This window comes from Vanellus vanellus (assembly GCF_965231255.1).
Source record: "Vanellus vanellus genome assembly, chromosome: 13".
NCBI classification, from domain to species: domain Eukaryota; kingdom Metazoa; phylum Chordata; class Aves; order Charadriiformes; family Charadriidae; genus Vanellus; species Vanellus vanellus.
Window position 1 is genome coordinate 1,784,227 of NC_138918.1, and position 26,371 is coordinate 1,810,597.

General features: G+C 44.1%; 1 protein-coding gene across 1 annotated transcript in view; it reads left to right on the top strand.

The window, feature by feature from the left end:
* Positions 1–234: 234 nt before the first annotated feature.
* The window catches only part of AFF4 (ALF transcription elongation factor 4), a 52,507-nt gene continuing 26,370 nt past the window's right edge, over positions 235–26,371 (top strand). Inside the window, exons 1-5 of the mRNA XM_082490021.1 lie at positions 235–244; positions 19,324–19,450; positions 20,985–21,776; positions 23,158–23,202; positions 24,134–24,220. Of these exons, the coding sequence (XP_082346147.1) occupies positions 19,328–19,450; positions 20,985–21,776; positions 23,158–23,202; positions 24,134–24,220 (1,047 nt within the window). The 5' untranslated portion in view covers positions 235–244; positions 19,324–19,327. The remainder of the gene's footprint in view (positions 245–19,323; positions 19,451–20,984; positions 21,777–23,157; positions 23,203–24,133; positions 24,221–26,371) is intronic.

Genomic DNA, 26,371 nt, shown 5'->3' on the forward strand with positions numbered 1-26,371 from the left:
GGCGGGACCCCTGGGGAGCCGCCGTCGCCTCCCGCCACTGAGCCGCTTCCCCCGCCCCCCGGGCCTCGTCCCCCGCCGGGGGCCGGGCCTGCCCCCGCGCTCCCCGGGCGGTCGGTGACTCGGCGGCGGCGCCCCCGCTCCCTTGGGCCTCCTCGTCCCGCCCTCCCCTTTCCCTCCTCCCCGCCCGGCGGGCCGGTGGCGGCAGCCAGGAAATGGTCCGGGCCTAGCGGAGCGGCGAACGGAGGTGAGACGCGGCCGGGGGTGGGGAGGCGCCGGGGCCGGCCGCGGGGCAGGGGGGCCCGCCGCGGGGGCGGGCCCTCCCGCCGACACCGGCACCCCCGCACGGTCCCCGGGCGGGATCCCGGTAGCGGCCGCCATCGGGCCCCGCTCTACTCCCCGCTTCCCCGGCTGACTTCTGGGGGAGCGTCCCCGGCCCGACTCTCCGCGCCGGCCTTACCTGCGCGGGGCCCGGTGTCCCCCCCCACCCAGCTGCCGTTCCCGGCGGTCGGCATCGCCCGCTCCATGGCGCGTCTCTCCCGCTTCAAACCGCGGGACCGCCGCCTTTCCCCGCTCACCTCCGTGGCGAGTGACACGGCGAGAGGGGTTCCACAGCCGGCGGGACCGGGGGGGGGAGGGGGAGGAGGTGTCGGGCACCGCTCCCCCTCTCGTACTGGAGAGCAAAACCCGTGTGGCCCCCCCTTGGAATAGACATTGGGGTGGTGCCGGTGGGGCGATGCGGGCCCTTCTCTGGGCTGTTGGGTTTAATCCTGTTCCAGTAATTGACGTCAGGGCTTTGTTCCTTCCCCTCTGCTCTCTGCGTTTCAGGCCCTGAGCCGCTCTGGGGCCGGGGCGGGCCGAGCGGGGGGCAGCGGCGGCCCTGGGGACGGCCCCGGGTGGGTGCTGGAGGTGAGGGGAAGGGGAGGCGCTGGGGGTCACCGGTCCCCGGTCGCATCCTCCCCGCGGGTGACCGGGTAGTCCTTACGTAAAGCCTCACCTCCGGTGAGGATTGTGTTGTACTGTGTAATCAAAAGAGCGATCGCTTAACGTTTCTGGAGCCTGAGCTGACAAGTGATTTCTTTTTTTTCTTTTTTTTTTTTTTTTTTTTTCCAATGAACAGAACAAAGCAAGAAAGTGTTGATAGGTGTAATTATTAGTGCTTTCAGTTGCTGTGTCTTTCATTCACTCCTTGAAATGAGAAAGCGGTTAAGTTCATTTTAGGGGAAAACTGAGAGTGCTTATACCCGTATCTGAAATATGGCCTGAAAAGATGATGTTCTAATGAAAAGCGAGCTCTGCTTAGCAGGTGTGGGCTCCTCTATTTCACAGGCCCATCTCCTCGGCTTATTACAGCCTTGTTTGATCATTTACTTATGAAGACTCTGACGGTTTTAAACGTTCACATGTTTCCACTGATGTCAGTCAGACCTCCCACTTGCCTCTGTGAGAGCTGAACAGGCACTTACTCAGCATCAGTAGTCTTTGAAATTAACTTGTTCTGCTCCAGTCCGTGCTTTTATTTGTCACTGTGTTGCCAGCTCCCTTCCAGGTACTGAACTTCCCATGGGTGTATTTCTAGTTCCTTACCTTTCTTTAAAACTTTGGAATGCTCCTCTGGAGTCACTGGGACACGGTGCTTTGCAGCCCCGGGGGCGTTATTGCGAAATAGGGTCTGGTCAAGTGCTTTGGAGGAGTGGTTGTAGACTTGATTTGTCATTTTGTTATCTCCCATAATGAGAGAAACATTATTAAACTCATAGCACCACTGTTGTGTCGTCCGCCTCAGCAAGGTGCAATATATACAGTCTTAGTCATGTAGATACTGCATATGGGTATTATACTAGAGTTACACAATGGCTCGTAGTGGTAATCGAGAAGTTCTTGTTGGTCCGTAACAAGAAAGAAAATTTTGCCCTTTAGCATTATTAATATCTTGGCTTTATTCATGTATCAATGCTCATTTTTCTGATTTCCCGACCGTGTAGTTGCAGCTTTGTGCAAGTTCTCTGTTGAACAGTTTTAACGGTCATGAAAGACAACAGTAAATTTCAACTCTAGTCTCAAAAATAGTTTCAGGTCCCTAGGATTTCCTTCAAATATCTCTGCACTTCTCATTTTGTTAGTTTTCTCCTGCGTCTCAAACATTGAGAGAGCAAGACTGAGTGCCTGGGGTAGGTTTTCGTGCAGGAAGCGCACAGCAACCAAAAAGAAAAAAGTAGTTCATGTTTGTGTGTTTTGCATTCTTCACAGTTATAATAATCTGAACTTGATAAAGCACGATAAAACTTCAGTGAAATATTTCTTCTAGGTTGTCGTTTTAGTAAGCTGGAATGTACGAATGCTTTTGCATGTATGGCCCAACTATTTAATGAGAAGAAGCCACATATTTTATCTGCAAATGCCATACACTTTGTGTTGTTCAGGTTTTGTAGATAAATAGTTGCACCAGAAATCTGTCCTGACGCTACAGTTGATGGCAAAGAAATTGGCACGTATGCACTAGTTCCTTCTTCCTTTTCTAGCTTACAGCTGCTGGCAAGGATGGTCTGCTGCACTTTGTTTTCCACTGAGGTTGTTGCTGGATGTTGGATGTGACTAAAGACATGTATGACTTGTGCGTTACTGACTGAGAGCGCTGTTCACAGCATCTCTTGAAGCAGACAGGGGACTCTGTGGCCAAGTGATGGTGAAACTGCTGTCCCATTGTCACTTTCCCGTATTTTCAGTGTTACGAGAGCTACCGTAACTGCTTCGATGCCTCCCTTCCTTTCCTTCCTGCTCATCCTCTTGTTTTGTGAGTTTTTTAATCATTACTGCTCTTACTCTTTGCTCCAGATCACCAGAAATCTACAATGGTGAGGGTAGAAATATTAACCGGTGATACCCGTGTCTGAGGCTGAATCTTGAGAGTTGAGGCATGAAACCAGCAGCCGTCCGATAGGCGGATTTTGCCCGTGTTAGGCGTGTGGAAGAGTGTGAGCATCTTTCAAGAGGCTGCCTCAATGTGTATGTAGAGCTGGGAGGAAAGTTAGTTGCGCAGTGTTGTATTTGGGGTCTGCCTGGCTGAGGATGTGAGAATAGTCTTGAGATTTTAGTGACTTTGAGGTTTCTTTTCTGCTGCAGTAATTGTTCTCGGCCACATAATTTCAGATTGTTACTCACATGTGGTTTGTTCTACAGGCATGTTTCCTTTCTCTCGTGTTGCTCTAGTCTCACAGTTACCTTCGACAGAAACGAAGAAATAACTAAACTTGAGTCCACGTGTCTCGTCACTCGGTTTTAATGTCTGTTGGGGAGTTTGTATCAAGAACAAAGCGATGTTGATGTCACCTTGGCTAAGCAGTGAGAAAAGAATGCCCCAAATTGTGGGGAGATGGAGAGGATGACGAGGATGAAGAGGGACTGTGTCTGGAAATGAGTCAGGAAACTTTTAACAGATTACATTTAGATAGAGGAGGGTTAGATGTATGTAAAATACATTGCTAACCGTGTTATAATACGGAATCAGGTTCATAGAATTGCAAAACTAAAGATGAAAGAACTCATCTGGCAAATACTCTTCTCTTGCAGGATTGTTCCTTCTCTGCAGTTACTAATGACTAACAGGATGCTCTCCAGCTTGTGAAATGACGGGGGTTCTGTCACTGCTTAGGAAATGCAGCTGCACGGGCTCGTGCTCCTTCCTCTCCTAAAGCTTTTCTCCTAAGTTTGGTCAGCCTGAATTTTTAAAGTAGTACTCTTGTCTTACTCTATATTTTTCTCTTACGGAATCCAGATTTATTCTTTTCGGATACTTGAACTAGATGTACGTATTCCTGTTGTATTAAGGTTTCCCATTTCGAATGACTGTGTGGGTGCGCTCTGAACTGAAGGCGTGATGGTGTGGAGGTGCCTAGCGCAGCGCGTAGCTGCGGCGGCGCAGGGCTTGCTTCCTTGGCTGGTTCTGGGCCAGCTTCGTACGTGCCATCCAAAATTCCATTTTCCCCGTAGCCGTGATATTGTTTGCCTCCTGCACTCGCGTCTAATTTGGTGTCTGCCGTCTCCCCAGGCTCTCAAATTCTTAACTACTCTCCAAGTTTCTTTCTCCAACTTTGTGTTTCAAACCTCTTTTTTGCCCTAATGTAGTGAACTATGTTTTCTCCCCAAGTGCATTAGCTTGTAGTTCTTCAAGTTGTCGTGTCTCTTGTTCTTACTTGATTCGTTAATTCTTGCTGATGAATGTAAACCCCAGTTTATTAACTGGTGGTAGAGCCAGGTACCGACAGGAAAAAATGAAAAAAAAAATCTCCTCGTGCTCAGTACTGTACAAACATTGAATAAGAGAAGTTCCTGCCCTGAAGTCTTGAACTAATTTTCTTCTGTTAACAGCTCATTAGGAAAAGTTTTCCTGCACTTTTTTCTGTTGAGCTACAGTACCCAGTCCCAACACCGCCTCAGGAAACAGCTCGGAGCCCCTTTGTATTGATCGCTCTTTATTACGGTTCGGCTTTGGTTTTATTCGTGTCTTGACATTTATTGGTAATTTACTTTTCATGTTTTAGAATTAAGCAAATACAGAGTGTACTTTTTCTTACATTGTAGTCCTGTCGTGATCATGTTTTTCCGGACAGACTGTTTTGTCATTCCGAATCTCTCCCCAAGGATAGGTGTACTCCTCCGCAGCCTCACAGCACTCTCTTGCTCTTTATTCCCAGTCCCACATCGGGGCATAAGAGACGACAGACCAGAATAATGGTGCGGTTCTCTTCAGTGTTAGCACTGGTTTATTTTCCTACAAACGATTGATGTTTCCCCCTTTATCTGTAGTTTCTGAGGGTAGCTTTAAGCTACTCTTGGACCAAACTCGAAACTTTTCTCGGCTTTTAAGTTTAGTGGCTTATATTCGTGGAGGGGCAGAAAGGAGCCCTGGAGACGCGCGTGCCCCTCCTGAAGCTCTCGAGGGCGGCCCCGCTGGGGCTGGGAACTTTTACCGTACGTGGTGTTAAAATGAGAAGACACTCGGGTTTTGCTATGCTGTAACTTTGTAGTCTTCTGGAACCAGAGGTGAGTACTTGGTATCTCACTACAGTTGGATCATACATCATTTTATTTTCATACCTTTTCCAATGTTAAGGGAAAAATAATAGTATGTTTAATTTTTAGAACAAAACATTGGGAAAATAGTGTTTCTAACCAGCGACCAGTGGTTCAAAAGTACTCTTCAGACAGGAAAAATTGTTTAAACGTGCCCTTAGCTCAGATTCTAAGATTTCACCAAGGTAAATTGCTCCCTTTTAGATACTTTCCTCAACTGTTTGGGTTCCTGCTGGAATTTCACGCCATTGAACAGTCTCTTCCCTGCTTTTTCACTGAAGTGTAGCAGGTTCATGTGAATCTTTACTTTGAGAGTTAAATCGCGATCTGTGATCAGGCAGTGATGTGAGAAGTGGAAGTGTGTTTCAAATACAGAAACCAAATAAATAGGAGGAGAACAGACCAGATGTTTTGTTGCTCTTCTGGCTGCGGATAGCGTATAGATACCGAGGTAGGAGGCACCTACCCATAGATAGACACGTACTCATAGATAAATGTACAGCCACCCTGAAGCCATATAAGGCAATGTTAGTGTAACTGGTCCTCCAGCATCAGAAAATCTGGAAACAAGTTGTGATAGCTTTATTTACCCTCGCAGACAGTTATATGCGCTGCTTTTTTTTTTTTTCTTCCTTTTGGGCTGTGTAAAGCAGTCAAAAATGTAGAATGTGCTTTCCTTAGTGGTAGTGCGATCCTGCTGCAAGTGTCTGTTTTTTAAATGAATGTTTAATATTGATACTGTTTGTCTGCAATATTTGTATACAAATTATGCTTCAAAATACTAAGTGTGGACTTCCATGTGTGTCCCCATCCATGCCAACATTACTATAAAAGCTCAATAGCTGATCATAACTGTACACCTTTGTACATTCACGTGTTGCTTTTTTTTGTTGTTTCTGCATTTAATTTAATTTCCAAAAGTCGTTAAAGAGATTTCAGCGATGGAAGTGCTTAAATGGTTTTAATCAGGCTTTGATGTGCACAAATCATTAAAGCGAGTAGGATGAGGAGATAAGAGTCCACAGTTCTCTTTGTATAGTTTGGCTGCGGAGCAACTAAGGGAGTATTTTTCCTGTAGGGGAGGGCTAAAGCAAACCAAAAAAAGCCACATCAAAATGGGAATTTAGCTTTTGTGTGATGTTGTGTTTTTTGTGGGCAGAGGAGTAACCAGAGTTTCTGGAAAAAAAAAAATAATAAAAAATGTGCCAATCTCGTTTTCCAGTGTTCCATTACTATTAGCATAAGCATTTCCTTATTTAAAGATAATTAAAAAATTGCTTGGTCAAAGTCCAGATATGAAAAATCGAGCCATTAAGATGAAAATTTCAGAAAAACTGAATATGGAAAAATGCGTTAAAGGACTTAATGGAGGAAAATGATGTAAGTTTAAATTAGCAAGTTTTACTGTGTTTTGGCATAAATAAGAACAGTAACCTGATGGAAGTTGCTGGGATTGAAAAACGCTTGATTTTACAAACATGTCTTAATATTCTTTTATTCTTGTAACTTCAAGGGCCTTGAAGCATAAAGATCGGCCATGATGAGATAAAATGGACTGATGTTTTGCCTATCTCATGTCCTTTTTTTTAATGCGCTGGGTGGTCCTCTATGGAAAAGAGCTTACTGAGAGTCTTGTTCCTGCGTTTTGAGTAGGTTTTTTGTATATTGAGGGGGGAGTCTATTTGTTTGCGATCTACCATGAAACCTTTCCGTTCGCGGTGGTCTGTATGTCAGTGGCTCGTGGTGGCGGTGGGCGCAAAGCGGCACAGGCGCTGTACCTGCTCGGTGCATTGTTTTAAATTGACCAGGGAAGTTTTGGAACCACTATATTTAATTTTGTCCTTATGGTGCTGATGGGATAAATTAGCACTGCATTAAAATGTTGATCTGATGGGGTGAAAACTGTGGTGTAGACAGCCTTTAAAAGACAAAGGGGGAAAAGGTTTTTCCTGGAGCGATGATTACTTCTGCTGAAATATCTGCACTAATTATGTTTAATGAGGAAAAAAAGAAGTAAGTAGTTTGTACTGTGATACATTCTTAGCCAATAATTGCCAGAAATATGTTTTACTAGGAGAGAGTTTTAACAAGTAGTCTTCATCTTAAATTTGTTAATCACTAATAACCTCCTAAGAAAGGACTTCTCTTCGTTTTTTCCCCAGTTTCCTCTTTATTAAGAAAGAAGTTATATTCTTCCATTGCCACACGAAGCAGGACCCATGCTGAATTGACATTTAAAGATGTTTTCATGGTGTCTTCTTCATGTACCTATTTGGCCTGAATAGCTTGTGTTGATTTTTTTTTGTTGTTTGGGTGGGTGGTTTTTTGTTTGTGTGTTTTTTGTTTTTTTGTTTTTTTTTTTTTGTGAAATCCTGTTCCCATGTGCTCCACCCGGCAGAGAGCAGCGCGGGGGGCACCGGTGAGTGTGGGGACTCGCTGCCGGCCGCTCCTCCTGCTCCCTCTGCCCCGTGCGCCTGTACTTATGCAGAGGAATGTTAAAATACATTCAGTCCTGATTTACTGACAGACTCCAAAACTAAAGATGGTCAGAAATGGGTGTGGTTTGAGCTTGGTTTCTATTTAAGAGAAGATGAGCACAAAATTTGGATCTCGTTGGCTGGTATAATGGGGTGATTTCTCACTACCAGGAGTGTACTTTGTATTTATATAGTTTATTTTAATCCATTATACAACTTAATTTAAAAAAAAAAAAATATTACCTGTAAGTAAATAGTAAATCATACCTTAAAAAAATTAATCTTGTTCTTAATAGAATTCAGCTAATTCAGCCAACAACGAGGCGTTGCCGTCCGTGCCAGCTGCCTAAGAAAGGCAACAGAACTGTTCAGTTGAAGCTGTTTGTCCGCCATATCCCTGGAAGCTTTAGCAATGGGAAGCATTTCTTGCCATGTCGTTCCTGTAGCACTTGAAAGCAGTTTTATCTGTTACCAGAGACGTTATGAGGTTTAAGCTTTGTAACAAATTGACATACTGGAAGTCTCTGTATGAGCCGAACAGGCCTATCACATTAAGCGTTTTGAAATTCAACGGAATTTTGACAAGACTTCTGCAAGGTTGCCTGTGTTTTCTTTAACTTTGTACGAGAAAAAGCTTAACTTCTTTCTCTAGTGGCAAGATTCATTGAGTCTCACTGACTTTAAATTATATATGTTGTTATGGTTCTGTGTTTTGCAGTTTCATCTCTGTCAAGTCTTTTAGCTTACAGTTAAAAATACGTTAGGAGCAGCAGTTCAAAACCGACTTGCACAACGCCTTCACCAGTTTATCAAATGCAGAAGTTCAGTTTTTGGTCTGGATAGACCAAAAACTGTTTAGATATCTTTAGATATAAGCACAACTCAGGCTGGGCAGAGAATGGATGGAGAGCAGCCCTGAGGAGAAGGACTGGGGGGGGCTGGTGGGGGAGAAGCCCCCCATGAGGCGGCAATGTGCGCCGGCAGCCCAGAGAGCCCCCCGCCCCCCGGGCTGCATCCCCCGCAGCGTGGCCAGCAGGGCCGGGGGGGACTGTGCCCCTCTGCTGCGCTCTGCTCTGCTCTGGGGAGACCCCCTCGCAGTGCCGCCTCCAGCTCGGGGGGTCCCCACAGCAGAAGGACACGGAGCTGTCGGAGCGGGGCCAGAGGAGGCCCCGGAGATGCTGGGAGGGCTGGAGCCCCTCTGCTGGGAGGACAGGCTAGGAGAGGTGGGGGGGTCAGCCTGGAGAAGAGAAGGCTCCGGGGAGACCTCAGAGCCCCTTCCAGTTCCTAAAGGGGCTCCAGGAGAGCTGGGGGGGGACTCTGGGTCAGGGAGGAGTGCGACAGGACGAGGGGGAACGGTTTTACACTGAAAGAGGGGAGATGATTGAGGTAAGATATTAGTAAGAAATTCTTTCCTCTGAGAGTGGTGAGCCCCTGGCGCAGGGTGCCCCGAGCAGCTGTGGCTGCCCCATCCCTGGGGGTGTTCAAGGCCGGGTTGGACGGGGCTGGGAGCGACCTGGGCTGGGGGGAGGTGTCCCTGCCTGGGGCAGGGGGTGGGATTGGATGGTCTTCAAGGTCCCTTCCAACCTAAACTGTTTGATGATTCTTTGATCTTCTGCAGAAGATACTTCATAATTACTGTTGCTCATAATTATCACGTCTCTGGTGTACCTGGGCAGTCCTGGGCTGAGAGCAGGTTGCCCCCGAGTGGTGCTGGTGCTCTGCGGGGATGGCCATGAAGTGTTGTGGGATTCCTGGGTGCCCGGCCTGGGACATGGGGACCCTGCGAACAGGTTCTGTTTTAAGGCCACATCCAAAAGTGAGAAAAGCTGTAAGAACTTTGGGAGGAAAAAAAACAACAAAGCAACTTAACATCATTTGGGGGTGAAAAAAGGTAATGTCATTTTATTAAAAGAGTTTGTATAAGTAAGTTAATGTTTATCAACTGTTTTCCTGAAGTAATTACTACTATACTAAATGTCTATACCCAGTGACTGCTGAAATTTTAATACTTTTCTCAATCTGCTTTGAGGGATTATGAAATACAAGTGGCATTTAGTAGGTAGGATGAAAGATTAAAACTTTCCAACTTTTTTAACCAGTGTTTGTTTGGAAGCACTGCACATGAAAGCTGTGGCTTTCCTGCTGAATTTCAGCTTAACTCTCTAGATAGTTCTGGTCCCTTCCTCTCGCCTAGATTTTTTCTTTTTTGCTTTGTCTGCAAATCTTAAATACTCCTCTAGTGGGTTTTTCCAAAGTTTAACTAATATGCGCTGTCATCATCTTAGTGTATTTCAATTTAAAAAGAAAAAGAAAGGAGATCCAGACGGGTAGCAAATGGTGATGAATGTGGTAAACGCTTTGCATGCAAGTTAGGGTTGAAAACTGGGAATCAGAGTTAAAATTCTTATTCTTTCTTTTCTGGTACTCAAAATTGTGGATTTTAAGAAGTCTGTGAACCTTTCCAGTTTTCAAAACGCAAAGCAGTCCTGGAAATACCGTAACTGCTAACGGGAGGCAGTGGGGCTACGTGAGTTCAGGCCGTTGTTTCTGAAAAGGTATTTACATGCGGACATGCGTGAACTCAGCTGGCTTTTTGATGCTTCCCCTCCACCCCCTTTGGTTGTTCTGGTACCAGTCTGGAAGCAGAATTCACGTTGTTGTGCTGCTCAGTCTCTCTGTAGTGTACCTCGAGTGTTTTCCTGTGTTTCTGAAGAGAGTGAAATCACAAAGCGGTGAAGGTCCTTAACGCTGCCTGGGCTGCCGACCTGCTCGCCAGCATCCTCCTGCTCTGCTTTTGTCAGCCGTGACTTTGCCAACTGTTGCAGAGAAGTCCACCTACGACACTGCGATGTTGTCGTGGTTTGGGCAAAAAACATAGGGAGTAATTTAATGAGACTTTTGTGGGCTTGGGGGGTATTTTCTTTGTTTGGGTTTTTTGGTTGTTGTTTTGTTTTAAACAGGTTGCTCTCTAATGCCCGTATGACTGTTTGGGGGGTCATGGAGTGCCCCAAAGTACCCATTTTGAACCTGCACAGGTTTCCCTAACGCAGCTTGCCCCGCCGCACAGCCAGCCGTGTCAGCGCGCCCAGGAGAGCGGTGCGGGGCAGGAGCGGGACGCGGGGTGGGAGCTGCTTTGGGCATCCGCCCTGGGCCGGCAACTGGGAACCGCACCCACGCTGTTCTCTCAAATATTAAAAATTGCCTTTTGCTTTAAGCACCGAGTAGAGCTGGGCACAGGTTGTATTAATAGTGCCAAAATGTTTTATTACCGATACTTGTGTTGTGAAGACACATCAAGTAAAAGTTGTGTTTAGAAAATAAGGAGTGCTTGACGGAGCGAGGGCAAGGGGGAGAGATGCTATCGGTATTTATACAGCGTTGTCATGTGGAAGAGACCTTACTCCAGCGAGCAGTTACAAAAGACCTAAGTGGTTTTATACAGTGGCTGAATTTATTATCTCAAACCCTGATGTTCATTTTAGTATGTTACGCAGCAGAACGCGGGAGCCTTGGTTACGATAGGAGGGCCAAGATAAATGCCTTGTGAGACAGTGCAGACAGATGATCTTTCAATACGACTGGAGGAGATGGCAGTTAAACCTGGGTAATGTACGTGATTCAACTTTTTCTCTCCTTGCTTCTTCTGTGGTTCTGTTAAGATGGGAGAAGGATGTGAACCTTGAAATGAACGTGATCTTTTCCCTTTTGCCTTTTCACTCTTGTAGTTTAGATGGCACCTCATTAAAACATCGTCTGCTGTTTCAAATCTTATACAGAGCATATTTATCAGAGAATTTCTGTGAAGTTAATCCTTTCTTAATTCTAATGCCGTAGAGTTCATAACACTCAAATGTAATGATGTCTTTTATGAAAGTAAATTAATGTGAGGAAGTCAGAACTATAATAGCCAGATTAATGTTGGATGTCTGAATAACTATTGCTTAATAAAATTTAAACACCAATTGTCTTGGCTTCAAAGTTTAAACAGAAGAACATGTAGGCACAGGAATTCGGTTATTAAGTTTCTGCCCAATTAAACTGCAGAATATTGTTGGGAAACGGTATTAGAATATGCTTGGGTTAGCCTGTGTGGACATGAAAAGGTTGCATGTAAAAATTTTGTGTTCATGATGCTCCATCTTTGCACTGTGCAAATCCTGGAATCTACCAGCGATGGAGAATTGAAAGGATGAGGCGAATGTCGTTGTTTGAGTGTGAGATTGAATTGGGCTGAAGTTTGCCAGGTTGAGATTTGCGTGAGAAACAAAATTGCGTTCCCAGTGGATGGCAGAGCTCTGCCGAGTTCAGTCTGCTCTCTGTGCTTTTGGTTTTCTTGTCTTCTCAACTGTAGGGCGTCAGGGCTCGAGCTTCAGGTGATGTTAAAAAGAGTATCCTTGCCTTGGTTCAGAAAGCCTCGTATCCCTGAAACTAGGTCTGGTATTGCAAGATGAAGCAAATAGAAATGCAAAAACTTGGGAAGGCAACGTTGAAACTCTGCTTCGCTTAACAGCAGAAATGAGCTTTACTTCTGGTTCAGGCTCTGTTATTGATGATGAGTACGCTGGGGCTCCTCTGTCTTACCTGGCTTGGTGTTGTGGTAGGTGCAGAAAAAGACAATTTTAGTAGATTATGGCTTTATTGTATCGAGACGTTCAATCTTAGAGATACTCTTTTCCTTTGAGAGTCAGTAACACCACTGTTGGGTCATTCTTTTGAGATCTGTGCCATCCGCGTGTGCCTTTGCTTTGTGGCAGGTAGAGGGACGGCCACTGGAGCAGCGGACCTTCCTCTGCTGTTTGCATCCGCCAAGAGAGGAGGAGAGAGCAGGGATTGTGCTGTCACTTCTAGACTTCCCTGTTTCTCTACTGTTTCTGAAGAGACAGGACTAAAAGGAGGGACTGGAGTTGACATCCTGTGAGCAGCGCTGCTCTCTGCAAAGAAGAAGAGCTGGGGAGTTTGTTTCTGTATGAGGATGGTCAGGGGCAAGGGCAAACCAGATGTTTTCACTGCCCTGTAATGATTTGGCACAAAAATACTATGACATTTTAAAGGACAGGTAGTTTTGGATCTCTTAAGATCCCTTGAGTAAATGACATCAAACCAGTCTTGCAAATCCTTCCTGGATGTAAAGAATTTTAAGTCGTATGTTTTAGAAATGGACTTAAAACTTGGTTTTAAATGGGCTGTATCGCAGCTAAAGTTAGAAGTTTCCTCCTTAATTTGACTTGTAAAATCCGGTTGCTGGGTGTTAACTTTTACCTTAGTCAAAATGCAGTCCTTGCTTCTATGTGCTGAATCTCATGTGTGATGAATAATATACTCATTTCTCATCTGACCTTGTTTAGTGAGACGTTACGCTTATAGAGCCTCGTGAGTTCTCAAGGATCCCCGAGTCCTCCTTCAGTAGTTAGTGTTGAGTTACAAATCATCACTGTAATTCTGAAATCCATCATTGCGGTGTGATGGCTTCTCAAGCAGAAGATGCTGGCTGGTACTTGGCTAACGCGCTACAGCTTTGGGGAAGGAGGGGGGAATCTGGCAGGTAAAACAAAAGAGCAGGATGTAATTACTTGTATCTTCACTTGACTGAGGCACTGGAATTAGCAACGTGCTCTTACAAAAAGCACTGTGAAGTTTTTCTCGTCCTAACGGTGCTGAGGGATTTGTGTTCGTTTGTCGGAGGAGCAGCGGCAAGTCCAGGCGCATAGGGCTTTCTTGGGGATTTCTGCGGTGTTTCGGAGCTGAGTGGGAAGGAGAAGTGCCTACAGCAAGCTGCTAGCTCTGCCCTCCCTGGTAGTTCTTGTCAAACATTAACCTGACCGAGGCCAACTGACTTTGTTATTTATTTATTTTTTTAAAGCTCTCCCGCCTTTGGAATACGTACAAAGGTGTTCACGTCCAGCACTTACGGTACTTTATGATCTCCCTCTTGAATGTGCAGAAGGGAACCCTGACATAAAAGGTGGGATAGAAACATTTATGTTATAGAAGCAAGAAACATTTCTATTTGTATGAATGGTGAATCACTGGTTTGTATTTGTATTGTATTACCAACAGCTCAGACCTTCTAATGAAACCCTGGGAAGAGGGACAGCTCTCTTCTAGAGATGGAGCTGTGTAAGAGTTCATTCTCATCAGAAGATCTAAATGAGATTATGCCTCAAGCTTTCTTAGGTTCACGAATGCGATCTTACGGGCTGAGCGTGCCTAACAGCGAGTCGATTGACACCGAGTTACGACTCCAGCCCACTGCTGCTGGAGCCACTTTTCTTTGGTGGAGCAGCGACCATTTGCGGTTGGAGCCACCCCGCGCTAACTACCCCTCCCTTGGCACGGGATAGCCCTGCGGCATCGCTGGTGCAAAACTGCAGCCTTTGTGTCGGGGGGGCGAGGGAGAGAAACGGAACGGAGTACTTCATCCTTTCGAAAAGTTGGTTTTTTCCTGTTTCTTGACACATATGAATATTACTTGAATTCTCTGTAAACTCTGGTTCTTAGTTTTGTTCCTTATTTCGGTGTTATAAAACTCTACGAAGACGGCTTTGATGATTGTAGTGCTTCTGTGTTTGCACCATTTTGAGGATCCTTTAAACTTTACCTGGAGAAGCATGCTGTTTGTAATTTTTTTGTGCAAAGCTGTATCATTTGAGTAGGAAACGTTTTATTTTTTTCTGCATTATGTTTTCTTTGCAGAAGCTAGAAGTTAAGACTACGCATTCACTTTTACGTGATAAGTATTAAATAGTCCTTGGTGACACCAGGGCATGTTCCTGTTTTGTGTGTTGGTGGGTTTTGGTTAATTTTGTTCTAGCAGGGCATTATTTTTTAATTTCTCCCTTTTTAACAGCTTTTATGTGAGTGCACTTGTATTAAAAGTTGACAGAGTAGCATTTTAGGATTGTGTATGTGATTTTAGTGACAGGATTAGCGATGCCATACTCGCTGCACGAGCTGGGAGAAGCACGCCATGCCGACTCCTTAAGAAGCTCTTTGCTATTCATGGTACAAGTAAGAAAAATATTTGAAGTAAGCAACAGGTATCTTTGGGTGGGAGTTGGATGTAGCATTAAGACAGTTTCTGGTATTTTTAAATGCCTCCTGAAAACATATAATTCCTTATTACAAGCAGGATTTCCAGCTTTTTTTTTTTCCTCCTTTTTTTTAAAAAAAAATTAAAAAAAATAAAAAATTCATTTGAGTTGTCAGTGCTTCCCGCAGCTGGGCGTGCCCTGCACGAAGCGCTAGATATTGTGTGTTCTCTCTGAAGACTGTTTATCAGTCATGGGCAAATGTTGTCAAACAGAATTTGTGTTTCATCACAGCCAATTAACCGGCGCTGGAAAAATGAACTGTTTGATTTCTCTTGCTTATGAAACCAATTCAGATAGAAGAAAGCCCTGGAGTTAAATGAGGAGGTCTTAAAGGAAGTCAAGGTGTTGTAAACATGCTTTGAAGATCCACTAATGCCTGGTTGAGAAGTGGTGGTTTTGGTTCACTTTTTGATGGACTACGTGTGGAGGGTTCCTCGGGCGGACCTTCACCTTTGATGGTTTTGCCTTATGGTGTCTGGGAAGATGGAGCGATGCTGCTGGTGAACTTGTGCAAGGCTCTTGGATGCCTGATGTGGTTCAAGAGGGGCAAGAAGTAGGCTGCTAGTCCTACGCATCTACCTGGGGATTGGCCGAGGTCCTCTTTGCTTTAACGGTGTTGCCAGTAAAACTTTGGCAATGTGGGTGTGTTGGTTTGTTTTTTTTTTTAAACTGAAAACATGGTCCAAAAGTCCCATACCTGGGACGTGTCTCCCCACTCAAGAGCTAAGGGAGCAGGAGGTGGGAAGCAGGAGAAGATATAGATATATTCTATTAGACTAGAAATAAGATTTATTTTTTTTTACGTTGAGGATGGTGAGCCCCTGGCCCAGGTTGTCCAGAGTGGTGGGAGTTGCCCCATCCCTGGCAATATTCCAGGTCAGGTTGGACTGGGCTCTGAGCAACCTCGTCTCGTTGAAGACGTCCCTGCTCATGGCAGAGGGGTTGGACTAGGTGGCCTTTACAGGTCCCTTCCAACCCAAACCATCCTATGGTTGATTCTATGAAGGCAGCAGCCGGTGGGCAGGGCAGCAGCAACGCTGTAATTTCATAACGCGAGTTATAAAGTCCAAGATGATGATTGCTTGAGTGAACTCTAGCCAAAGCCATGCCCTTTTTGGATTAAGGATGAAGAGAAGAACCAAACAGGATTTAGTAAGATGTTGGAATGAGAAATGAAAATTGTGTTTCTGGTATGGATGATTCGAATGACGCTGAATGAGTTTGTGCGCTCGGTACGTCTAGATCGGCAGTTAACAGTGGTTGAAGAATACACACAAGTGAATTTTGTGGCAGAAGTTTCTGTGAACTGCCTGCTGAATTTCCTGCTCTCTTTCAACTCTTGGTATTGAGCTGGAGAAGAGGCATGAGATTGCAGCAGTCAGTTGTGTCGTGAAATCAGGCAGTAAATGGACTGTGCCAAGTACAGCCTGACTAGCTGCAGGAATAACGACTCAAGCCATGCAGAATTAGACTTTCTAAAACTGGAAAGACTACGTTTTCTGATTTCTTTTAATTTTTGAACTTTTCTTTCCCCAGATGTGGAAATTAAGGTGACTTTGGTCCTTGCTGCGGGGGCATTAGTTTTGTCCCCGTTAGCCTGGCTCTGCTCCTCCTGGGCGTTCACGCTTTCGCTCAGGTCTCCCGGGATGAGGGAAAGGGGAATTATAGCAGGATCCTCTTGATAGCAGCAGGTACAACTCAACATGTTCTTCATCTTCCACTTCCAGGGCTGGTGTGCAGGGAAGGAGCAGCAGAGATGCCGTCCCCTTTCCCGGAGGGTGGGCTAGGGGGTGGCAGGAGCTCGGCTGCACCAAGCTGCTCCCGGCTCTCTTACCTCGTGGGAAAAGGTTTAAATCTGGGGAGCGGGTGTGGGTATTGGAGAGGGAGAAGCAGTTCTGCCTCCGTGCAGCTCTGACTGGTTCTGCAGCGCTGGGACAGAGCTCCTTCCCCACCAGTCAGCGGTGGAACTGGGAGAGAACGGAGCTTCCTATGCCAGCGTGAGACGGGGCTGGTGTCCGCTTGGGCTTGGGGCGGAAAAAATTGAGGACCAGCAAAGAGTACATAACTGTGATCACAGTAGTAGAATTTTGGACAGTAGATTTTAAAAGTTCGTTACATTTACAAGTGGTCTGAACGCTTAGTTTTGCAATTTCCTCTATGCTGCAGTTAATTGCTGGCAGTGTTGCTGTAGGAGGCATGCCTTAGTCTTCTGCTTTTCAGAGTACCTCCGCTGGTTGTGTTTCCTGAACTCGGGCAGATTTGTTTTCTGTTACATTTCGTGGCTGTGGAAGTTTGGAGTTTGACTGGGAGGTTGTCTGAAGCCCAGAGTTAAGGAAGCCCCACTAACTGCAGTTATTTACACATTTAATGCTAGCGTAATTTTAATAGCTGTGTGCACACTGGAGGCACTTAAAATATCTCTGTGTAGAGATTTAGAAGATTAGATACAAACAAGTGTAACTTGAATCACTTTCCAACTATTGCCTAGTAAAAAATTAAAAAGAATTAAAACCCCACTAAATCCAATCCCCACACAGCCCAAGTGACTACCCGTGAAGACATTTATCGTTCACTGAACTACAAAAGAGGAGTGGTAAAAGATGTGATTTAGCTGCTGTATTTCTGATGAGTAATTTTCCATTCACCTGGCAGGTGTGGCCAGATCAGCTCTGGGTTTGCTCCAACTCTGTTCTCAAGTGGATCTTTGCTATAAATTTCCTTTCACGTGACAGTGTTGGTACAAATGTTGGGTTTTCCCTCTGTCCCAAGAGTTGTAGTGAACGGTGATACAGTTTTGAATCTGTAAAAAGTAGTAAAGATCTTTGTTAATATTTAACACTCTATTTGTAAAATGTGGATGTGCAAATCTTAGTTAAGATTATAATCTTCTAAATATGTAGCTGTATATAATGCACAATCTTAGTGTGGTGATGTGAATGAACTGCTCGAGGATGGGGTACTCCTCTCCTCGCCTCCCGTTCTGCCTTTAATAGTAAAGTGGCATAGATTGAAACTGTTCCAGCTGGCTTTAACCGATCAGTATCTATATAAATCTGCTATTTGTCTCTGTTTAAGTCTTGCATGTATAAGAAGTTGGGCTGCAGTCTGAAGAATAAGCTTTTAAAGCCTCAAACTTCTAAGACAAGTTTGCCATTAATGTCGCAATGGTCCAGGTGGTTTGCTTGCCACCGTCCAGTGTACGGGTCTCTCTCAGTAGCCAGCCTTGATGTTCCCTTGCAGTCATCTGAGTTCAGCTGGTTAGAGGTTAACTGCAGAAAAAAGTGATTTTTCACGTGTAACTTAAATGTTATCATAGTCTTAGGCTTGATATCAGTGTCGGGTTGGATTCTGCTAATCCTCTTACCTTGTTTACAGTGCAGGGAAATACAACAAAGCCGTCACCTTAAAAAGTGTCAAAGATTTCAACTTTCACTGCGGGTTTATTCTGGTTTTGGCATCCTCTTAGATTTCACTATATTCAGAGTGGTAGACAAAATGAAGCCAAATGAGTAAGGAATTACAGTAAGAGGCTAAAATGTTATTAGGTGAAAAGGCTGATATTTTAAAAGCTGAGTGGTCGATTGAATTCATCTGGTTTAGAATGCCGTAGCTGGTTTTGTACAGCTTTCAAAGTAATGCTGTAGCTTTTTTTTTTTTTTAACAACCGGGCAGCTGTCTAAAACCATGAAATAACAATTCTCTCAGCACAAGACATTTTCATTTTAGGCTGCAGATTATGTGGAAGAACATTATTTATTTCCTAGAAGCACTTGCTGTACTTTTTGCAGATCAGTAAGGCACATTTATAAATCTCTTGATACGAAGTACAGCACATGTGAGAAGAGTTAGTACCACCTTATTTATCATCTTACTTTGTTTACTCCATCAAGTCCCAGTGCTTTATCAAGCTCAAAGCGACTCTTTTCCAACTCTTTTTGTGTGCGTGTTGCAACAATTTGACGTATTTCTGGTAACTGAAGCAGCAAGACCAAACTGCAAAGTAAAATTTGTAAGAGGGGAGATAGGCAATTTTTTAATCTGCATTTTTGCAGTAGGAGAACGCTGTGTGGTCTAAGGCAAAAGTTGCAATATTGCTAAAAATTCACTGAAATTACTGCTCTGAGTAGAAATGTCTTTTGAGAGTCGGAGAAAGGGAGACCTGGAGACAACATCAAAGCTCGAGGTTAGAGTATGTTGGAGAAAGGGTGCCAATAAAGGTACGTCAGCAGCAAAAATAACCCCAAATCTACAGTAGAAGTCAGGCACTGGATGGGTGGGGGGATAAGAGAGTAAAATTACAGAACATTTGGGGGATGTGGAGGAGCAAAAGTATTTTAGAAATGAATGGGAGATGTACCGCGTGGGTTGAAATAGCTAAATGATTCAAGCAGGTGAAATGGTTTGAAATAGTTACTTGCCTGAGGACTTTGTGGATTTTTGCCATTTTTTTTATTCCTGCATGAACTTTCCCTGTTAGGAGGTAGCTGTAGAGTCTGGGTTGTAGTCCTTTTAGTCTGAGGTGTCTTAAATTGGACAAACGTCTTCTCAGTTTTGAGGAGTTAGAGTCAGCAGGGGGTTCCTAACCGAGATCGCTCTTGGGGCCCCACAGGCACAGGGGCTCACTGTGGGCGCCTGATCCCTCCTCGTTTCCTTCTGTGATCAGAAATTATTTTTTTTATTCATAGCAACATGAACCGTGAAGACCGGAATGTGCTGCGTATGAAAGAAAGGGAAAGGCGAAATCAAGAAATTCAACAGGGTGAAGAAGCCTTTCCAGCTAACTCTCCTCTCTTTGCTGAACCATACAAAGTTGTGAGTTTATGCAGTTCTTACAAATGCAGTTTTTATAGCAGAAGTTGTACGCAAATTCGTATCTTAAATTTATTTTTATCTGTGTTCCTTTTAGATCCATGGCTCTTATGTCCACAAAGTATTTAAGCAGAGCTTGAGAATAAGGGTGGACAGTTACTAACCAGCTCTGCTGGCACGTTTCTAATAATGCTTACGAAGGAGGGGCTGCTTTGGAGGGAGTGAGAAAAGGGATGATAAAACCATAACGTTTTTTTTGCTTTCCTCAGCTTTTGCTATAGTGACTCAAAACAATTAAATTGTCCATTCTGTCATGCCAAATTGCTTTTTTTTTGGGATGCGTTAGCCTGTCACTAAACTTTCTAACCTTCAGTCAATGTAACCCTGACCTGGGTAAGTTCAGAAAGAGAATGTTTAAGTAGAAGATTAATTTTAAATGCTGAAATGCCTGATATGATAGAATTGTCAGCTTTAACAAGTAGGCCAGTAGATTGTAGGCCAGGTTGGACGGGGCTTTGAGCAGCCTGGTCTAGTAGGAGGTGTCCCTGCCCAGTGCAGGGGGTTGGAACTAGATGATCTCTAAGGTCCCTTCCAACTCTAACCATTCCAGGATTCTATGACTGTATCTGATTATTTTTTTTAGTTTGTTTTGAAAGAGTTAACTCTGTTTATGATCTTGTACAGCTTTAAGCCTGTGCTAGGTTTCCTTCCAGCTGTGTTTTGCTGAACAGAATTGGAAAAAATAACCTAATTCTGGGATAGCTAAAAAAGTACCGTTTAAGATTTTAATGATGTAGCTCAAAACTCACTTTGAAATAAACCCCCTTCCCTTCTCACAACTTCAGCTGGTTTACAGGAAGTAAAACGTTGTGCTTGAAAACTGTCCTGCAGGAAGAAAGTTAAGACATGTTTGGGTTTTTTTTATTCCTGTCCTCCCATCACTTTACTGTGCTTGATAACTAAATCCCATGTGTATGAAGTCAACTAAAGCTGGTTGGGATACACTGGTAACGATACAGTATACCTGATTTGAAAACATACTGGTTGTTTAGGAAAGAACCCTTCCTTATATATAATCTCGTTGGCAACAAGAATTATGCCTGTATAAATACCAATTAAAAATTACATACAGTGGTGAGGTTAAGCTGATTTTATTTCACTGCTAACTAAAACTTTTAAAGACTAATATATTCTGTGTAGTCTTTTGGGTGAGAGTCTTTAAGGCGACAGTAAGCATCTGCAATTTTTAACTTGCATCCAGCTCACCAATGCATTATTTGAAGCACTGATTAGTGCTGTTTCAACTGTTCCTGCTGCTGAAATACCTTATTTCCTATAATTTCCTTATGCTTTAGCGGGATAAATTACTGCTTTAAGAATGAAAATTGGGAATCGGAAACAATGGCAAAAAAGACATTGGATGCTAGCTGTGTTCTTAGCCCCGAAATGTAGATTAACTGCCGTAGTTGTCAAGTCAATTAACTGAAAGTGAAGTTGTGATTTTTAAAGCATTATTTTTCTAAAATTATTTTCACAGACCAGCAAAGAAGACAAGTTGTCTAGTCGTATTCAGAGCATGCTTGGTAATTATGATGAAATGAAGGATCTTATAGGAGACAGATCGCTACAAAAGCTTGTTGGAATTCCCAAACCAACCGTACCATCGACGCCAGATGAAAAATCAAACCAAAGTTTCTTTGGTGATCAGAGACATAACGCTAGCTCGCACCAGAGCAGCAAATGGACTCCGGTAGGACCCGCACCTAGCACTTCCTCCCAATCTCAGAAACGGTCCTCGGGTTTACAGAGCGGACATAGTAGTCAGCGTGGCGGTGGCAATAACACTAGCAGTAGTGGCCAGAGGCATGACCGTGACTCGTACAGTAGCAGCAGCAGCCGCAAAAAAAGCCAGCATGGGTCCGAACACTCCAAACCCCGTTCTTCCAGCCCTGGAAAACCATCTGCTGTTTCTTCATTGAGCTCCAGCCATTCGAGATCCCATGGAAACGATCACCACAGCAAAGAACATCAACGTTCAAAATCTCCCCGGGATCCTGATGCCAACTGGGACTCTCCCTCCCGTGTACCCTCATTTTCAAGTGGACAACACTCTAATCAGTCTTTTCCACCTTCACTAATGTCCAAGTCCAGTTCAATGTTACAGAAACCCACTGCGTACGTCAGGCCAATGGATGGACAGGAATCCATGGAACCAAAGTTATCCTCCGAACACTACAGCAGTCAGACTCACAGCAGCAGCGTGAATGAGCTGAAGCCTAGCAGCAAAGCACATCTAACCAAGCTGAAAATACCTTCTCAACCACTAGATGTAAGTTGCTGTCTGATTCCTGGCTCCTTCCACGTAAGTCCCTTTGGGCTGGGATTTTCCAGCTTCTTTAAAATCCCAATCTACATAACCAAAATCTAGTTTTTAGTAAACACTGGTGTGTTTTTTTTTTTTTTGTTACGCAGAGCATCTTAAATGTATGCAGTGAAGACCTGTATTTTGACTGGGGAATGTACAAAAGAAATTATTTTTTCCTTCTGCTTCTTCCATGTGGATACTGTGATTTTTATTAAACAAAGGCTATGAGACATTCAGAAAGGCTAACGTAACCCAGAGAGGCTAATTTTCATAGAGCGTTTCCATAGTCAGAAGTTAGTAAAATAGTAGGATCTTCACAAATATTTTGACAAACGGGATACGTATATTGCCATTACTGGGAGCCATGTTGTCTTAGACTAGTGATACTATCTGCATATATCAGATTTTCTTTTGAAGTGTGTAGCAATTACTAGATGTGATTATTATACCTTCACCTGGGGAAAATAAGCTAACCCTAAAGCACACCAAATGGAACAGGCTTCAGAATTTGTGTCGGGTATGCTGGATACAAAATAGTGTAGGGTTAACACCTTTTAGTAGTTTGGTAATTCCCGAATCATTAAGACGCAGACTTGGACTACAGCTCGCTTACAAGGAGAGTGCCTTTCTTAATAATAAAATGTCATTGCATCTCCTATTTAACTGCTTGAATCGTGGTAGTTAGCGAAAAGCATTTGTTCCTGGGTTTTCAACAAATAGCAAAATAAGGTCCAGGACACAGGTAAGGAAATTTAAAAATAAACTATCTTCTTAGTAGTGAAGACTTGACATGCTAATGCTGATGCAGTGAATCGTATAGTAGCTGTGCTTCCTTTCCGCTTGTAGCGGTCAGGGGTGAAGAAGATTCATAGTTTCATAATTATTGCTGCTTCTAGATTCATGCTGTAATGTATGTTTTACTTCATAATGCAGTTTGTCATTACTGTATATTCACGGTCACGCATTTGAATTCAGATATTATCCAGTGGCTTCTTCCAGGAAATGATTGGACGCTAGGATTCTCTTTCTCTTTAGAAGTTTTTAATACCACTGACTGCCTATGGTCTGTAACTGTCAGGTGACAAGTAAGAGACTGTTGTGGCAGTTTTATAGATCTCATGTATTTGCTTTTCATAACTGGATGTGACTCATACCGTAAAAATATGGATCTATCTGATATTCAAATTAATGTTGCTGAAAAGAATTAGCAAGGTCCGTTTGTATCTATATAGAGTCCATATGAATCATGATAAGGATTGAAGGCTTTTTTAACTATTTCTAGCCCCTGGGCTCTTTTAAGGAAAACTTGCTTTAGGAGACATTAATCTTGAGCTTTGATTTGTAGGCATCAGCATCTGGTGATGTGAGCTGCGTGGATGAAATTCTAAAAGTAAGTTCCCTGTGCTTTTGTTCGTAACTGATTTGTTGAACATACAAACATTACTAAGGAGGTGGAAAGCACTCTGCAGTCGATTAGTGCCTTTTAAATTGACTTGGCTGCAAGTCGTTACAGGAGGGCTCTTCAATTACCCCTCTAGCGCAGGTGGACCGGGGAAACCTGGCAGCAGAGGCGTGTGCGAGCTGGGCACTGGGCATTGCTGGGTGTGCACATCGCCCGCTGGGCATCCTCACTGCATTCCGGTTATAGGCCACCTCCCCGTTAACCGAACCAGACTCACCCATTTCTTCCATCAAAATACAGCCCTTATATTCAGGCATCTTTTTAGATTATAGTAATTTTTTGCTACCCCGTGGCAAAACTTTCCCTTCTCTTCTACCTAGGTTATTTTCTCAAGTATTTTACCCCTCGTGTCATCCCCTGGCCGTACGGCTGCCATCACAAAGGAGTCATCCATTCCCCCGGAGCGTTCCCCCAGCTTACCATTTGCCTTCCGTGGCCCTCGGAGGTGCTCTGAGAGAATACAAGGCACTTTCTTTCCAGCTTCAGGCATTTGATTTTCCCCTTTCCCCCCAAACTTTATAGGCTGCTTATTCCTGGGATTGTTCTTTCTACCCCGTATCCTCCTACACGTGCTCTTCACAGTCTGCAATCACCAGGCCAACCAATTTTATTGATTTATGCCTTTCTGCTTGTTACTATGTTTTAACTATCTGTTCTCATGGGTAATAATCTAAGATTTAGGTTTGTGTGTAAAATCTTTGTTACACATTTGGGAAATTAAGGTTTTAATATAAAGCTTAGTGAAGTGTGGACAATGAACTGAAAATTGAGAGACAGGGTTACCGTTTGAATGAAGATTGTAACTTGAAATCTTTGCTTTAATTTTGTTACTAGCTTCTCCCTTTTGTTCTGGTTGCAGGAGATGACCCATTCCTGGCCTCCTCCGCTGACTGCTATTCATACACCATGCAAAACCGAACCCTCAAAATTTCCTTTCCCAACAAAGGTCAGTCCTGTAGTCAAATACTGAATGCTGGTGAAAGAGCAACTCCTATTAAAGCTCAGGATTTTGCAACTCTCTCATATTCAATTCTGTATAGTTCTGGGTTTGTTTCAGCGCTTTGTATCTCTTTATCTTGCTTCACAACAACATTTGTCAGCAGTGGCCTTATGAAGAATGTCTGTCATCGTTTTTCCTCTGGTTTACACACACAGAGCAGTCCGCAAAGATGTCTATAATATAGCTTGCCTTTTACTTTTTAATTTTTGTTTCATATATTCAAACCTCCTTCAGGGTATTTCTGAAGCTTGAAAATGCCGTTGAGCCTTTTTCCCCTACTAGGGAAACGCTTCGCACCATTTTCTGTAGAAGCAAACAAGCGTTGTGTTTACCTCCATCTAGCAAAGCAACGGAGACTGGCTGGTAAATGCTAAGAAATGTAAATGTAATTTTCTGCATAAACTGATTTTTTTTCTCAGAATTTTGAAGTCTAGTAATAGTTCTATTCGATATTATATTCTCAATTACCAAAATATTAAACCAGGTTGAAAATGGGATGTTTTGCTAAAGAAATCATCCCATCTTCTGTTCTGAAAGATCTCTTCCTAACCTCCCATATAGTTAATAGCTCCTGAAGTGTTTAAGCTATTAATTCTAAAGAGAAATCAGTGGCTCTCTGCCGCGTTTGACAGCACAGGGCACGTTTCTAGGAGACCTGCTTGAGCTGACAGCTCTGAGGAGGGAGTTCTCTCGCTCAGCTGCTCGCTCCCTGCCCCGAGGCTGGCTCCGGCAGCGCCGGCTGCAGGCTTTCAAGGCCGACTGGCGCTGGCTGTTGTTTGCCGTGAGACACAGCCCCGCAGTCTGCAGCGTCTCGGGAGCTGCTGGGTAGGCAGGGTGGAGATAGGCAGGGTAGATAGCTGCGGGTAGCAACTTTAGCAAGTACAGTTCAGCTTGCGATAGCTGACTCATTCAAGAATTCGTGGTTTGTTTCCTGTATCTACTGATTACCAGTAAAAGATGTAACTCGACGATATAATTTTTCTCCAGACTCAACATATCTCTGAAATGGATTGGGGTACTCCACCCCTCATTTGGCATAACTTCAGAGTGAAGAAATTACGCTGTTCATCCTTTAAAAGTTACCTTCATAATAATGAAGAGTACACTTTTCCTGACCAGACTGCTGTTCCAGAGCACCACTTGCTGCTATCAGTTTCTTGTTTGATCCAAATTGCTCCTCATAACAGAACAGTGAAGTATTTTAAGAAGACTTTCTCACTGAGGTCTCTAACGTAAGCTGTCTAAACAGATCGTCTTATGTGAATGCTTTGACATCACCTTTTTTGGCCAAAGTTTCCAGGTCCTGTGTTGTAAGTGCACACCCACAAAACTCCCGCAGGCTGGTGCGAGGTTGGACAGTTCAGGTTCTCATCCTGGCGAGATACCCCAGAGCTGTGGGCAGTCCTGTCGTCATCTCCCTCTGCCTTGCGTTCCTGTCTCTCTGCGTCTTGCTTGCTTCTCTCCGGTGAGCTGAAGGTGTAGAACACACTGTACAGTTCTCAGCTCTTCTTCTGAAGGTATATCTAGAAACAAATGTCGTCGTCTACTTTCTTAACATTATAATGATCAGCTAGATCAGTATTAATCTTTATATTACCTTTAGTCGGGGTTTATTTCCTATGTTCCATAAAACTGTGAACTTGGAAATAAATCTTACCTTTTTATAATAAAGCAAGAAATTCCACGCCTCTCCTCATCAACAAGGGTACTTATTCCACTGCTTTGACTGAACCTTTGGGGAGGTGTTGTCCCTTCACACACTTTTCAGCATACTTCATAGAATCATTGAATGGTTTGGGTTGGAAGGGACCTTAAAGACCATCTAGTTCCACCCCCTGCCCCGGGCAGGGCCACCTCCCCCCAGCCCAGGTCGCTCCCAGCCCCGTCCAACCCGGCCTTGAACACCCCCAGGGATGGGGCAGCCACAGCTGCTCGGGGCACCCTGCGCCAGGGGCTCACCGCCCCCATAGTGAAAACTTTTTTCCTCATATCTAATCTCATCTCCCCCCTTCCAGTTTGAAGTCATTCCCCCTCGTCCTATCACTCCATGCCCTTGTAAAAAGTCCCCCTCCAGCCTTCTTGTAGGCGCCCTTCAGA